Consider the following 16682-nt stretch of genomic DNA (forward strand, 5'->3'; position numbering starts at 1 on the left):
GGAATCTCAACGTTTGAACATCAAAGCCAATTTATCTTAAAGTAATGCGCTTGCCCCATAAACTGGTCGCAAATTGTGTGATTCTAGCCAAATATTTTAATTCACTGAGCTGCCTCTCTTCATTATCATCTCTTCATTATCACTTATGAGACCACCATGAAATATACGTTCAGCGTGCCTGTTGTAGAGAAACCTATTTTCTGTATTTAATGCACTAAACATTTGCTCCAATGTTTAATAAGAATCTATACCATATATAGGGTTTTACATGATCCTTGACTTGCCTTTTAGTTCACTAATAGCATTTGCATCAGGGCGGGGCAAGAATGTTTCTCAGTTCATCTTTAAAAACTCATACTTTTAATAAATATATTACTGAAGCATGATGTGGTAGAGCACTGCTTTTTACAGATTGCATATTTTCCATTGAAATGGCCACAAACATTTCCACTGGCATGCAGCTGTACTTTGAAAACTATATAATGTACAAGCAAATCAATTTTGGAAATCAACTTTCAGCAAGTATTTATTATTTGCACATCACCACGTAAAGTGTTCTTAATTTTCTTATCTTATTAAAATCTTTTCTCCATAATAGTTCAGAATTATTCAAATGTGCTTTCCTAATCACTGTTGATCTATTTTGAAATATTTGTACTGTTAATTTACAAGATATTCAAATGTTGTGTGTTAGAAAAAATACTTTGTGTACAGCCTTTCACTTCACACTGCCTGTACCCCAGCACAATTGTCAGAGAGTTCACTTCACAAAATCCTCTAACTTTGCAGTCCGATTATAAAAAAGTAAACCAGAATCCCCGGGATAACATAAGCAGCAAGTTGTAAGAAAACATACGCTGATGTTTGACCTCTGTCTTTGAACGCACAGCAAACAAGACTAGATAAAAACAAGATATTGCTCATTCACTTTTTGAATTAATAGTTTTTATCGGCTCGAGCTCTCTCACCAGAATGGACCAGCGGGCACACTCTTACATAACCTTTACAAATTCTGTATTACATTTATGGAGTCTATTTTTTCTCTCTCATGGTTTACACAGTGCTTAATTTGTGAAAGAACGAGTGCCGGTACCTGAAATTCTGCTCAGAAGACAGCAGACTGATCAATTACATGCTGATGTGCCAAATAGCAAAGATGCATAATCTGGAATTTACCTCATTCCTCTTTAGTCCACCATGAGACACACCTTGACCCTTTACTCACTCTTTCAGGTTCTTGCATTCATCCTTTGTGACAGTTTTTCCATCTTGCTCTTCCTGTGTCTTGCTGCTCTGTGCGCTTTTCACTTTGTTGCTCTCTGGAAATGTCTGATCTGGAAAAATAAGTGTTGGTCCCCAAAATTAGTGCAGGTGGCCTCCACCGCCAACAACAGACTCCTACTAAGCTCTGGGATCACAAATGGTCTGCAGTTCTGTGTGGGTTTAAGGGAAACGTTTGATAACTCTTCCATTTTATTTCCAGAGGCCCCCTCTAGCAAGGTTGCTGACTTTTGGATAAAGTAGTTATTTTTTCATCCTTTATTGGGACTTTGGTAGACCTAGGGTGTTATTGAATAAAAAATGTTTTGTTTTTACTAAAAAGCATGTACAATTTATAAAACAGGAGTAGAGTAGAGGTATTTTCTTTTATTACAAAGCAGAGGAATTAATACAAATCAGAGACATTCCTGTTTTTTAGAACGGATGTTATTAATTTTAATAGCTAAGTATTTTTAGAAGAAGGAATACAACACTGAAGAGACCCTGGCGAAAATGTTTTCCCCTGGTTTGCTCTCCCCAAAACCTCCCCTTCTATGCTTCCCCTCCCTTGTTGACCACCTCCTTTCGCTAATGCAACAGAAGGAAAGAGCCTAAAGTGAAAATCCATTTCCAAAGACAGCACATTTGTGGTTGGATGACTGACAAACACAAACACAACAGGCAGAATGTGTATTGTGAAGACAATTTGGTAAATTTATTAGGTAGGAAATGTATAGCATGAAAAATCAGTTTTACACTGTTTCTTATGGGTCGCTGTATTTCTCAAATGCAGTAAATGTACTTTTTTAAAGTAAAACACTGGCTGAATATTGACTTATCGTTATTCCATGCTCTGCTGAGTTCAGCATATATAGTCCACATAAGTTCCTTGTGTATGTCCTGGACTGATCTTCCCTGCTATTTTAAGAGTAAAGTGCTTAAGGTGCTTAAGGTGTTTACTTGATACTACATGTTGGGTTCAATAGTAAGGAGACCGTAAAACGCCAGCAGTAAAAGACTCCAATTGACACACATGCAGCACAGTTAACCCTGGTTGTCCTGGTTAGTCAGTCAAAATGTAAGTTTATTTAGACCTTAGTCTTTAAAAACATTGTCTTAGCAAAACTTATAACACAAACATTTTTTACATAAAAGTTTAAAACCATTTCGAGCTAAAACCAAACCTGAATCCGCAGCAGATGACATAAATTTACCCCAGACATATATTACAATAACATACTCACGGTTTTTCTTAAACTTCATTCAATACAAATCGCCCCAGAGCACAGGTTACATCCAAAAACCGCATGTCTAATAATAAGTAGACTGTTTGTCGCCTTTCTCTAATGCTATATTTTTGTAGAATTGGTCTCAATAATGTCTTCTGCTGTGCTAAAAACCACAGACAGACCAATTAAATGTGCATTAAATACCCTTTCATTTTAAGACCACATTTACAAATTCTGTCCTCATCTAAAAGGGGACCCTGTGCTTAAGTAGTTAAAACCCTATTGATCTCCACATCTAAAGTTCAAAGGGAATAGTACGTTTTCTAAATAGGGGAATGTCCCCTCCTCCAGCCACGACTTCATCAGAGGGAATACAGGTTTCCTGTTCCTTAAATATCTCAGATCATCTTCCCTGGCCACGTATTTTGTCAACATTTGAATCTCTTCTTTATAACTTTTATTGGATCTGTCATGATGCATTTTATTGTTAGTTTCTTGCATAGGACGTCAATCCTTAACCTGGTGGATCTTACCCAGTTTAATTCACTATTAATGATTTCCTTTTTGCTTAGTGTTGATATTTTGGGGGACACAACCCTATCTATTCTCGTCCAGGATTATAGCATCTACGCACATGCTGAATAGCTCCATGTGGTTAGCCCTGCTTCTGTCCTAATGACCTCGACCATGGTAGAGAGTGGTAGGGAGAATAATCTTTTTAAACACCTACCCTCTTCAAAATCCAAATTTGTATTACCACTTATACAAAGTACCTCAACCCCATCTGGGAACTGTGGCTGAATCATTCACTGGTACGCTACCAATACAGGTGTTAAAGAGGGACCTCCATACATTTTATTGAATTTCTTAAATTCCCCCACCCACAGAAGGGCTTTTGCCTGCAGGGATTCAATGGGCTCTTTCCATAACAGATTCTTCACAAACCACATCCCCAAATACTTATATCTACTGACAATCTCTATCTTAGCATTATTTAGGGTCAAGTTGAACTTTACCTTCTTATTCCTGAATGGAAACACTTTAGTTTTCTCCAGGTTTATTATTAACTTTTTCTTATTGCAGTAATCAGCGAAGACATCTAACTTCCTCTGCAGACCAATTTCTGTCAAATTCACGATCATTAGATTGTCTGTGTAGAGAAGACAGCTTACATATGCTCCATTCATTTTTGGGCTCAGGCTGTTGAATAGACCTAAAATCTTTGGTAGATTTACCAGAAATATGGCCAATAATATGGGCGCCAAAACACAACCTTGTCTAAGGCCATTTCTAATAGCCCCATCAACATCTAATTCCACTTGAGCACATCTCTATGCAATTCCTGCAGGATCAGGAGCAAACTGTTTGGGATATCGTAATTTCTTAAGGCTTCCCATAGCAAGGACCGATCAACAGTATTGAGTGTGGAGCGGAAGTCCACAAATCAACAGTATAACCCTCCACGTTGCTCTATCGATTTTCTTTTTAGCTATAGCCCATACACTGAAGCAGTGATCTGCTGTTGAATGTCCTTCCTTAAAACTGCCTTGCTCTATAGGGATTATCACATTTGTTTCCGTCCATTCTTTCAATATCTCCAAGAGGATTGTAGAGAAGACTTTCTCACCCACACCCAGCAAGTTTAGTTGCCTATAGCTTCCTGGGGAAGAAGCATCACCTTTTTAGACATGAGTTTAACGCCCCCCAACTGTCTGGGAAGGTTCCTGACAATAAAACATTTTGGAAAAATGGATGAAACAGACTAGACCACCAATCAATATTCATTTTTATTATTACTGCCTACAGATTGTCTGGACCCCGTGCTTTTGTAAGCTTTAATCAATGGTGTAGTTTCCTTGATTGTTCCAAAGGAGAACTGCTCCTTTATTTCATTGTTTATATTAAAAAATAATTGACGCTCCATTATTACATATTTCCTCAAGGTATACGACCCATGCTTCCTCTCCCACCAGGCATTTCAGCTTTCCCTCATTCTTTCCGAGGCTATGTTGTACCAATTCCCAAAAGTTTCTGATATTATATCATTTGTCTCTATTGTATCTAGCATGATTTTCCAACTTTTTTAGTGGTGAGCCGATTTCTTGCTAGCTATCAATCTTTTAAGTTAATTTCTTAAATCAGTAAGGTGGATTTTACCCTCTTTATTCCGTAAGAACCTTGTATACCTTTCTAATTTCCGTATCTGCTCTTTTTTAAACTTTATTTATTGTTTTATTAACAAATAAACAAGACAGTCATCACATACACAATTGAACATTGTAGTCAACTACACACAAGTCCTCAGTCCATAATTGATCGTGGATAAACAATGAGGTTTCTCAAACATCTAGAATAATGACTTGCTCTTCTGAGGATTTAGTCACACCTGCCTTTTGCTGGGGGCAGGTGGTTCACCCCTCCCGGCCTCCCCATTCCCGACTCTCCGAATCGTCCGAGACCTCGCTACAATCTGAATCTGTTGTCGTAGCTTGCTCAGGGTCCAACAATTTATCACACAGTGCTCTCCAAGGGATAAGAGCCTCCTGAAGCCTATCGTCCCGTCTACTAAGTCTAATATGTGTTTCCTCAGCTAGGGACCACTCAGCTACATCTCAGCGCAATCTCTCTAGTGTTGGGGCTAGCTGTGACATCCATGTAATGGCGACTCTACGTCGTGCTAGCACCAAAGCTAGCTGTCCAAATTTATAGGTCATTTTACGGCCCTTGGGGCGTTTGAAGTTACCCAAAAGGCAGCACTGAGGTGTAAGAGTTGTAGGTAGGTGTGTAGCGGGCACCATTTTGTCCACTATCAGTTCCCAATATGTGTGTACCACTCTTCATTTCCATGCCATTTGTAAGAAATCTGCTCCCTTTGCGTTACATCTGGGGCAGGCGTCAGGTCTTGACCGTGTTATGTGATTTAGAGCTCTGCGTAGCTTGGCCATATCTGTCGTGCCGTGGCGGCCCACGGCGTCTCGCGGCCGGGCCGCGGGGGAAGCCGCGGGCCGTGTTAGAGGTTGCGGGGCCCGCGGCGGCCCTTTTCTCCAGCCGCGCGCTGTTCTCCTGATGCGGCGAGGCCTGAGGCCCAGGATTGGGCGTCGGTCCTCGCCGCACACGGCGTGCGACGTGAGTGTTGCCATGGGATGTCGTCCCCCCCCCCCCAGCGTCCACTTACCGGGTTCCCCGTTTCTGGGCCGGCCTTTTCTCCTCCATGATTCCTGGAGCCATGCCTTCTCCTTCCCAGCACACCTTGCACCTCCCTTTTCCCTGCATGCATCTGTTCCCTTTTTTATTATGGTGTCTTTTCTTATTTCTTGCTATAGCCCCTTCCCAATCCAAAATGGTGGTGTTACTACTTTCTGTCTATCATTTCTCCTCATTGCGTTGCAACACTTCTGCTGTGGTGGTCACGCTCCGGCTGGTTTTCACTTGGACGCCAGTTGTTCCTGTTTTTTCTTTGGCTTTCCAGTATTTCCAGACTCCTGAGTGCTAATTCCTTGTGTCCTCCTTCTGTTCCAGGGAGTTCCTGTTGGAGGTTTTTTCCCCCTGGGGGTTTTTCCTCTGGGACTCCTTCTGGAGGGCACGGACTGTGGTGGCGTACTATTGTCAACAGCACCGTGGCTACCGGAAGGGGTCGCCCCTACCTCGGTCAGAGCAGGACTTGCAGGAACCGAGGCCGCACATCATCCCTCTCCTATACCGACGGTAAGCCCAGGGTGAATCGTGACAGATTGCAACGTCCAAAACTTCAGTCGTTGACCGAAACCATGGAAAATCCTGTGATGAGTAAGGAACCAACAAGTCAAATGTTGCTCTTGACTATCCAACAACAAGCCCAAGAACTCCCAACAGCTACGAACTGAAAATACGGCTTTCCGACAAGCCCTAGCCTCTAGGGCCACTGATGTCCCTACTATCTCTGCGACCACACCTCACTTCTCTGGGGATCCTAACAAACTGCGAGAATTCCTAGATGCTTTGACAGTCTATTTCGCATTCCGTCCTTCACAGTTCATGCAAGATAAGACTAAGGTCGGATATTTGATCAGCGCTCTATCTGGTCCGGCCTTAGCCTGGGCAACCCCCTTGGTGACAGGCAATGACCCCAGCCTGTCTAACTATTCAGCCTTTATCGCTGCCTTTAAACAAATGTTTGAACGTCCTGGACTTGAATCTTCGGCAGAAGAAGCTCTATGCGATATTCAATAAGGAAGTCAGGATGTTCTACAATACATCACACGGTTTAGACAATTGGCAGCTGGGACCTCTTGGGTGGAGCGTACCTTGGTGACTCTTTTTCGAAGGGGTCTTCGGGATGACATCAAGGATGAACTAGTGCACTCCATTTAGAGAATCGCAAATTGCGATTCTCTAAATAAGAAATCGCAAATAAGGAATCCTTATTTGCGATTTCTTAAGCACATGTATGAAGCAATTCCTTAATGCGAATTGGGCATTAAGGAATCGCTAATTACAACCAAGTTGCACTTGGTGGTAACCATGTGCAAAATTGAAAAATGCATTTAAAATGCATTTTTAAATTGTACATGTAAAGCACACATGCCCTTTTGGCATGTGTGCACCTTACATGTCCCCCAAAAAATGTTTGGGGTGCAGCAGAGGGGGCCTTAGGCCCCCAGCACCCTGGGGTTTTGCATTTCCAAAATTGCGATTTCTGGTTCAGAAATCGCAATTTTGGAAATGCAAAAAAATCGCAGATATGGGCCAACAGGCCCATAGCTACGAATGGGGCCGGTATCGCAATTTGCGATTCGGTAATAGCATTTGCGATTTTTAAGAAATCGCTATTACCGAATCTCCAATGTGATACATGGCACTTTGCGAGTCGGAAATAGCGATTTCTTAAAAATTGCTATTTCCGATTCGCAAAGGGCCGTGATGATACATCTGGCCCTTTGCCTTTACTGTGGTGCTTCTGGTCATCTACTCCGTACCTGTCCCATCCGTCCAGCCAAGCCCTTGGGAAAAGCCAGCTCCCGTCCTCTGTGAGAAGGGTGAGGACGGGATACTCCGAGATACCTTCCATCTGTTCCTCCAGAGAAGAAATAACCACTCTTTTCCTCTTACCCGTCACCTTACAATTAGCAGATGGCCGTGAAGAAAGAGCATTGGCCTTGTTGGATTGTGGAGTCAGTGGTATCTACCTAGACGAAACATGGGCCATGGAAAGACAGATTCCTCGGATACCCAAGGAGGTACCAGAGCAAGTCCAGACGGTGGACGGTTCTCTCCTAGCCTCGGGACCTGTCAGGCATACCACTCCTACGTTATGTCTGCATTTCGGGAAACATCAAGAAAACATTTCCTTCGACTTGATATCCTCACCGCATCACGTAATGATTCTGAGGATTCCATGGCTAACCCAGCATAATCCCTACATTAATTGGGACACTAGAACCATTTCTCTTTCCTCCCATTTTTGCCAACAGCATTGTTATTTGGCAGAAACCTATTGGTACCCGAAGAATATCCTACTAACACCATCTAAAGTGGGATGTTCCATCAACGTTCTACAAGGAGTACCCAGACACTATCTGGAATATGCTGATGTATTCCAGAAACCAGAAAAGCCTGTACTACCACCTCATAGGGAATATGATTGCGCCATTCCTCTGGAATCAGACGCCGTGGTTCCTTTTAGGCAAATTTATTCTCTAACGAGCCGAGAAAAAGATTCTCAAGGAATATCTAGAGGAAAATGTACAAAGTGGTCTGATTGCCCTTCCTCTTCACCTGCAGGAGCTCCCCTCTTTTTCGTACCAAAGAAGATGAAAGATTTACGTCCTTGTATAGACCTTTGCGGATTGAATAAGATCACAATTAAGGACCCCTACCCTCTGCCTCTTATTAAGGATATCTTAGAAGCCGTCCGAGGGGCTAAGAAATTCACCAAGTTAGATCCCAGGGGAGCATACCATCTTTTAAGGATAAAAGAAGGTAATGAATGGAAGACCGCCTTCAGAACACCTATCGGCCATTATGAATATCGGGTCATAATGGACTAACCAATGACCCCTCCATCTTCCAGAGATTTATGGACGCTATTTTTCTGATCTCCTACACCAGACAGTGGTCGTCTATCTGGATGACATTCTGATATTCTCTGTTCACCCAGAACAACACACTAAACATGTACTCCAAGTATTAGAAAGGCTTAGACAACATCATCTATTCTGCAAGCCAGAAAAATGCGAATTTGATCAAACTGAAGTAAAATACTTGGGGTATTGCATCAATCAAGTAGGTGTTGCCATGGATTCAGACAAGATCCAAGCCATTCTGGATTGGCCATCCCCCTCCTCCATTAAGGAAACCCAGTGTTTTTTAGGATTGGCCAATTTCTATTGTCAGTTTATAGCCGACTTTGCCCAGCGAACCAGTTATATTACGCAAACCCTTAAGAAAGAAAGTTTACGGAAGGGTTTTTGTTGGACCAAAGACGCAGAATCCGCATTTCAAGAGTTAAAACATGCCTTCATTCAAGCTCCCCTTCTACGGCATCCAGACACCACTTAACAGTTTATTGTCGTTACAGATGCCTCAGAAAGAGCAATCAGGGCTGCCTTGCTACAAAGACAAGATGTCGATGGGTTAGAACACACTGTATTCTACCTTTCACACGTATTATCCGACTCCGAACGTAACTATTCGGTTTTAGAATGAGAACTACTTGGCTTGAAGACAGCTTGCACTGAATGGAGACACTTTCTTATGGGATCGAACGAACCTTTTGAGGCACGGACAGATCATCGGAATTTACAGTGTTTGAGAAACTTTCAATGCCAAAATAGTCGACAGGCTCGATGGGCTTTCTTTTTTAGTCAATACGATTTTTACATCATATATATCCCTGGTTCCCAAAATATTTTGGCAGATGCCCTGTCACACCGCTACCCTGAGTGTAGCGATTCTCCTGTGCAAAACCTATTTGAAAATAATAGGATCATTGGGTTGGTACAATCATTCCTTGACAAAGTGAAAACTGAATATTCCAACCTTGAAACAACTGAGATGAACAATTTACGACCACAGCTCCATAAAGATCAGGATTACTACTATCACAAAAAGGCTTTGTTCCTACCTAATAAATAGTCCAAACAGAGGCCTTGCGAATGTGCCACTATTCCCCCATTGCAGGTCATCGTGGTATGAAGGCTACCCAAGAGCTTCTGCTTTGCTCTTTCTGGTGGCTCACACTTAAAACAGACACTGAAAACTATGTGACTTCTTGTCCCATCTGTGCACAAGTCAAAACACCTCGTGATAAACCAGTAGGATTACTCCGTCCTTTACCTGTTCTACCAGGTCCGTGGCACACAATATCCACTGATTTTATGTGCTCTTTGCTTCCTTCAGTTGGGAATCGGGTAATAATGGTAACGATTGACTCCTTTACGAAAATGGCAGATTTCACAGCATTAAGGAAACTACCTACGGCAAAAGAACTAAGTCAGATCTTTATTCAGGAGATCTTTCGGCTTCATGGCCTGCCGCAAGTCATTATCTCAGACCGGGGTCCCCAATACATCTCCCGTTTTTGGAGACAATTTTGTAAGACACTAAGAATAGAGGTAGCTTTATCATCTGGTTTCCATCCCCAAACTAATGAACAGACAGAACGGCTGAATCAAGGCCTTGAACAATACCTACGTAGTTTTTGCAATGCTACGCAAAGCAATTGGTCTACGTACCTACCACTTGCTGAATTCTCATACAACAATTCGGTACACAGTGCCTCGAAAGTCTCTCCTTTTTATTGTTCTTATGGATTCCATCCGAAAGCTTTTTCTATTCCTCTGAAAGAAACATCTACTCTCCCTGCCATTACCTCATATGTCCGGCAACTACGTGGTATCCAACGTGTCATACATTCAAATCTTTTAGCCACAAAAACACGCATGAAAAGAATGGCTGACAAGAAACGTTGTGAGGCCCCGCATTATCAGATCAACGATAAAGTCTGTCTTTCCTCTAAATTCTTACCTCTTCGATTAACCCAAAACAAATTCAAACCTCGGTATTATGGTCCATTCCTGATTCTTTAAAAGATCAATCCCATTTCTGTTCGTCTTCGTTTGCCTCAGACTTGGAAAATACATCCTGTGTTCCATGTATCTCAGAGGGGAAAGCCGCGGCCCGTGTTAGAGGTCGCGGGGCCCGCGGCGGCCCTTTTCTCCAGCCACGCGCTGTTCTCCTGATGCGGCGAGGCCTGAGGCCCAGGATTGGGTGTCGGTCCTCGCCGCACACGGCGCGCGACGTGAGCGTTGCCATGGGGTGTCTGCGCCCCCCCCTAGCGTCCACTTACCGGGTGCCCCGTTTCTGGGCCTTCCTTTTCTCCTGCATGATTGCTGGAGCAATGCCTTCTCCTTCCCAGCACACCTTGCATCTCCCTTTTCCCTGCATGCATCTGTTCTCTTTTTTACTATGGTGTCTTTTCTTATTTCTTGCTATAGCCCCTTCCCAATCCAAAATGGTGGTGGTACTACTTCCTGTCTATCACTTCCTGTCTAGGGGTATATAAGGGGAATCATTTCTTCTTCTCATTGCGTTGCAACACTTCTGCTGTGGTGGTCACGCTCCGGCTGGTCTTCACTTGGACGCCAGTTGTTCCTGTTTTTTCTCTGGCTTTCCAGTATTTCCAGACTCCTGAGTGCTAATTCCTTGTGTCCTCCTTCTGTTCCAGGGAGTTCCTGTTCAAGGTTTTTTCCCCTTGGGGTTTTTCCTCTGGGACTCCTTCAGGAGGGCACTGACTGTGGTGGCGTATTATTGTCAACAGCACCGTGGCTACCGGAAGGGGTCGCCCCTACCTCGGTCAGAGCAGGACTTGCAGGAACTGAGGCCGCACATCATCCCTCTCCGATACCAACGGTAAGCCCAGGGTGAATCGTGACAATATCTGTTGCACCATGTTCGCCAAGCCTGTATGCTGCAAGAAATGCCCTGGTCCCTAATTAAAGTCCTTGCATGCATTTTGAAAGTAGATAAAGTATTCATGGGGGGGTAAAGGATCCCCATCTGTTCACACCCGCCTTCCCTCCATGCCCGGAAGGACATATCAGTTATCATCTGCCTGATGGGCTTCAGGATCCAGATAGGGAGTCCTCTATGAAATGGTGCTTGTTTTAAGACTTGTTGCCGCTGACATACCCCTGCCGTCTGCCGAACTATATGTGGAGCATTTTTTGCTACGCTGGCCCCCCATCCATAGTTCAGGGAGGCTGCTTACCTCGATCAATCCTGTCAGCAGCCGCTTCTCCCAGCTGGGGACAGTGTCTAACCATCTGCCCGCATGTTGCAAATGTGCTGCATAATAATATAACTCCAGGTGCTGGACTTCCAGCCACCCCAACGCGTATGTTCTCTTTAGTGTGGTTAGTGCCACCCTGCTCCGTTTATTCGCCCAAAGAGGGGAAATCAATAAGGAGGTTAACCGCTTACATTTTCTCACTGGAATGGGATTCATTGAGTTCTGGAAGACATACAGGCATCAGGGAAGGAGCACCATTTTAGTAATAGCAATTCTGCCCATTAAGGACAAGGGAAGTGTATTCCAGAATGCAGTTGAGGGTTCAAGCGAGGATATTACTGTCTCCATATTAAGATGGAATTGTTGCGCTTGGGTATATGCCACATGGATCCCCAGGTACCGGAAGGAGTTCAATTCCCAGCGGAGGCCCAAATGTGGGAGGTGCTCCTCACGGATGCCATGCAGCTGAGCCACTGGAAATATCAGAGACTTGGTCCGATTAATCCTGTATCCTGAGATGTCTCCAAATTTATCTAGCAACTGCAGAAGGGTGGCTACGGGGTCGAGATGGAAAACAGGACATTATCTGCATACAAGGAGGTGACATGACGTGTCTCTCCTAGCTGTACACCTTAAGCCCTTAAATCCCTTATGACCTTTATCGCCAACGGCTCTATAGGTAGGATGAAGAGGAGCAAGGACAGGGGGCACCCTTGTCTAGTCCCCTGCCCTAGCTTCCACACCCCAGAATGGGTCTGGCCAACTCCAGCTCTAGCCAAAGGGGCTGTATATAGCAGCTTAACCCACTCCCTGTATTGTGGCCCGAATCCAGCCACTCTAAGGACCCCCAACAATCCACTGTATCAAACGCTTTCTCTAAGTTGATAGAGACCAGCACTGTTTCAGTATCAAGCCACTATGCTTCAAGAAAGACATGTGTCAGTTGTCTTAGGTTCATAGCCGTATTACGACCTGGAATAATACCACACTGGTCTTCATGTATAAAGGTCGGCAAGTGGGAGGCTAGCTGAAAACTTTACTCAGTACTTTTACATCGGAATGAATTATGGTGATGCGCTGATATGCTGCTGGGCTCGTCTTATCCCTCCCCTGGCTTTGAGACCATGCATATCTCTCCCCTTCCTTCATGAGAGGCAGGAGCTCATCCAGTGTATGCACCTCTAGAAATACCTCCAGTAATTGTTGCGTAATCTCTGCTATGTGTATTTTATCAAATTTAGCGGGGAACCCATCCCCTCCTGGGCCTTTACGTGGGGAAGCAATTTCACAACCGACCTTAGTTCCTGGAGTTCCAAAAGAGTTTCCAGTTCCTCAACTGCCGCTGGGGGAAAACTGGGGATGTCGAAGTCCTGTAAAAACAGAGTAAATGAGCAGGGATGACATTAGGATCTGCCATGTAGACCAGTTGTAAATGAGCCATAAATGTGTCCACTGCGTCCTTGCTGGTAGCCAACTGGCTACCGTCCAGGGTTATAGGGTGTGTGGTAATTGGTGGTGGGTCTTCTGTGCGTATAATCCACACCAGAAGTTTTCCCGACGTGTCTCCCTCCCTATGTAGCAGTTGTCTGTACTGTTTAAGTACAAACTTGTTCAATCTATCCCAGATATCTCCTATCCGTCTGCATAGTGAGGTTTCGTCTATCTGCTTGTTTGTGCACTGCAGGCCCCCCATCTGCAATTCAGCCAAGTGCATCTCCTCCCTGCGCAATTCTGACAGTTATTGCTTGCGGACTCTGCACGTTAATCCCATGCACGCTCCACTTATAACAGCCTTCATGGCTTCCCACTCTGTAGCCCTGTGAGAAGTGGAACCGCAGTTGGTCGTCAGGTAGTCAGTCACTGTGCCGGCCAAGGTTTCTCTACCTCCAGAACTGTCAGGACGTCTGCAAGCATCCTCCAATACCTGGGGCCCGAAGGGGAACTACACCATAACATTGCACAACACACTGGTGGGTGGTCTAAGAGAAAGAGGCCCAGATGTGTTATTTCCAGGTCTTCCAGCCTCTCGATACCAGCTCCTAGTATCCTATCTAGTCTGCTATGTGTGTTGTGTGTGGGTGAGTGGCAAGTCTAAGCCCTTGGTGTTGGGTTCCGCTCCTTCCAGACATCGATCAGGCCCATATTATGCATGACATTCTCAAGGGACGCAGACATTAGGGGCTTTGTGTTTTCGCAGGGGTGTGGGGAGCTGGTGGGGATGGGGTGATCCTGTCCATTTCACCCGTCCAGCACGCAATTAAAATCTCCCAGCCAAAGAAATGGGGATCCCACCTCCTGCACTGCCAGATCCTGCATGGACAAAAAGAATGTGTTCTATGTTAGGGGCATAAGTATTAAGTACTGTGATTGCACGACCATCTAGGGACCCCTGCACCAGGACATAGCATCCGGTTACATCAGCTTCCATCAAGGTCAGGCAGGGAGAAGGGCAGGCCGGGTGCCATCCATAATAGGGTAGCCCTAGCCTATGTAGAGAATGAGGCATTATATAACTGCCCTCTCCACTTCTTCACTAATCGACCTGTCCCTGAATCATCTAGGTGTGTTTCCTGCAAGCATGCAATACTAATCCTGTGTTGTTTTTGATAGGAGAGAATCTTATGTCGTTTCTGAAAGGAGCCCATCCCCCTAACATTCCAATTGATAATTCTGCAACTGCCCCCTCTCGTTGTTTATGTATTTTTTAGGTAGGCATCCCTCTCTCATGTATGTGAACTGTGTAGCAGACCACCAAAAGGGTGAACTCAGAACCAAGAAATAGCAAAACAAAGAACAAACAAATCCCCACCCTCTCCCCTCGGACACAGTCAGCTCAACTTGCAGCCTAGCAATGCCCACCCACATTCTGTGCCAGGACACACACAGTAACCCCATTCGCCGAACTGGGACGAAAGTTGCTAACTCACTGAAACAACTCTCCTTCCCACTTCCTGACCAGCATATCCATTGATTGTCTTTGATCTCTGTAATCTATCAATCCTGTTAGTGTTCCGCCTCTTGGGAGTTTCAGTCTCAGACCTACCTTTCCAGTAATGTTTCTTACACGTACTGGTCACTCCAAAGACTTGAGTCCATGTTAGGATACATAGTTCGATCCAAACCCTTCTCCCCAGATCAGAACTCAATTATAATCTCCCTCTGTAGGACCAATGAGCCCGTCAGGGGGAAGAGGGCACCTTTTCCATGTCCCACCAGTCCCAGACCTCCTCTGGACGGTCAAAGATCAGTGCTTTCCCTTGGAACATGACCTTCAGCCGCACTGGGTACACCAGCATATACTGAACACAGAGGGCTTGCAAATTGTGTTTCATTGCTTGGAAGGTTTTGCGTTGATCTTGTACCTGTTTTGTATAGTCGGGGTATATGGTGATAGGACCAATACTGATCTGTGGTATCTGGTCTTCACGGGCTGCCCATAAACTGAAATCTCTCTCGCTCTCTGTAATTTAGGATTTTTGCAACCAAGGCTTTAGGAAGGGCTCCCGGAGGAGGGGAGGGGTTCAAGGCCCTGTGTGCCCTTTCCACATCGAAGAATTGTGACAGCCCCTGTGGTTTTAGTTTGGTACGGATCCAATTTTCCAAGAAGATCTCCGTCCTCGTTCCCTCCATCTTTTCCGGTATTCCCAATACCCGGATCTTATTTTGACGGGAGTGTCTTTCTGCATCTTCCACCCGCCACTCCGAGTCATGGCTAACTGTGGTCATCTGTGCCATTTGCCCCTTCACGGTGACAACCTCTCCTTGTGGGTCCAGTATATTTCCCTCAGCTGTCTCGACCTTGTCCGCTACCTTCCTCAAATCTGCACGCAGTAAGTTGACATCAATAGAGACCGTTTCCAGGGCCATTCGTGTGCCTTGTATAGCAGCAAGTAGGTCAGCTCATGAGGGCTCTGAGCCATCTCCTGACTGGCCCCCGCCCACTGTTCGTCTCCTTGTTGCATTAGCCGATGTGTTGACTGAGGAAGCATGGTGTATTGGGTGATAGTGTTGGTGGCGTGCGATTGTGTCACTCTGTCCTTATCCGTGGTTGCTGTTTCTACTGTTTAGATGGAGCACTATCCAGAGCAACAAGGACCACCAGAGCCGGCGGACCTGTTGCCAAGACTGAGCGGAGTTTGGTGCCATCTGAGAGCAGAACGTCCTCTGACTTGCTGAGATCCACACACAAACTTCCTCAAGTGTGCAGCGAAGGTGCACCCTAGCGCCTGCAATGCTGTTCGCCTGCCACTAGGCCCTCACACTGGGCGGAAAGCCACAGGACCCGCGGGACACAGGGCCCCCAGCCTCCACCATACACGATCGCCTCTCTCTGTGTCAGATGTCTGTACCGTGGCAGGCTGAGAGTAGTGCAGTATTGCTCCGCTCAGGTTGCAAGTAGGACCTAAGCTCCGGCCGCTGTGGGGCGGAAATCCAAGATCACCGCCGCTAGTGCAGGATTTCCAGCAATTTAGGCAATATCAATATTACTCTGTTTGTTGGTGCATGTATGATATGAAATTAATGCTCTGGGAGTCAGGATTATGAAGGGTTTAAGGATTTGTTGGCCGGGAGCTCGGCGTTCACATCCTGTCGGCCAAGATGTCAGGCCACGCCCCTTATCCACTTTTTTTTAGATATCTGCATCCACCATCAAACCAGAGAATCCTTATTTGTTACTCTGAAGTATTTCTGTCTATTTTACTATTAAATGGCTTTTATATCAACCTTTAAACATGCTACCACTTGATTCTCATACCAAGTAATAATTACTGGGAGTATTTCTTCTACTCTGATCTCCTTATACTTGTACCGGAAAGCCTTTAACTGATTTAGGTGCTTCTCTGATAACCTTGTACATAAGCTTCTGGGAGAAGCAGTGTTTTAGGGGGAGGACTTTGTTTTTTTTACGAATAGTACCCATATTT

At 44.9% G+C, this 16682-nt stretch overlaps 1 protein-coding gene across 2 annotated transcripts in view; it reads left to right on the top strand.

The window, feature by feature from the left end:
- Positions 1–16682, top strand: part of C6H14orf93 (chromosome 6 C14orf93 homolog) — a 195318-nt gene that overhangs the window by 27076 nt on the left and 151560 nt on the right. Inside the window, exon 2 of one of the 2 annotated variants that reach the window (XM_069238230.1) lies at positions 11194–11378. The exons of the other annotated variant lie outside the window; for it this stretch is intronic. Coding sequence (XP_069094331.1) covers positions 11194–11378 — 185 coding nt within the window. The remainder of the gene's footprint in view (positions 1–11193; positions 11379–16682) is intronic. 2 annotated transcript variants of the gene reach the window in all.

The sequence above is a fragment of the Pleurodeles waltl genome, chromosome 6, assembly GCF_031143425.1.
Source record: "Pleurodeles waltl isolate 20211129_DDA chromosome 6, aPleWal1.hap1.20221129, whole genome shotgun sequence".
Taxonomy (NCBI): Eukaryota; Metazoa; Chordata; class Amphibia; order Caudata; family Salamandridae; genus Pleurodeles; species Pleurodeles waltl.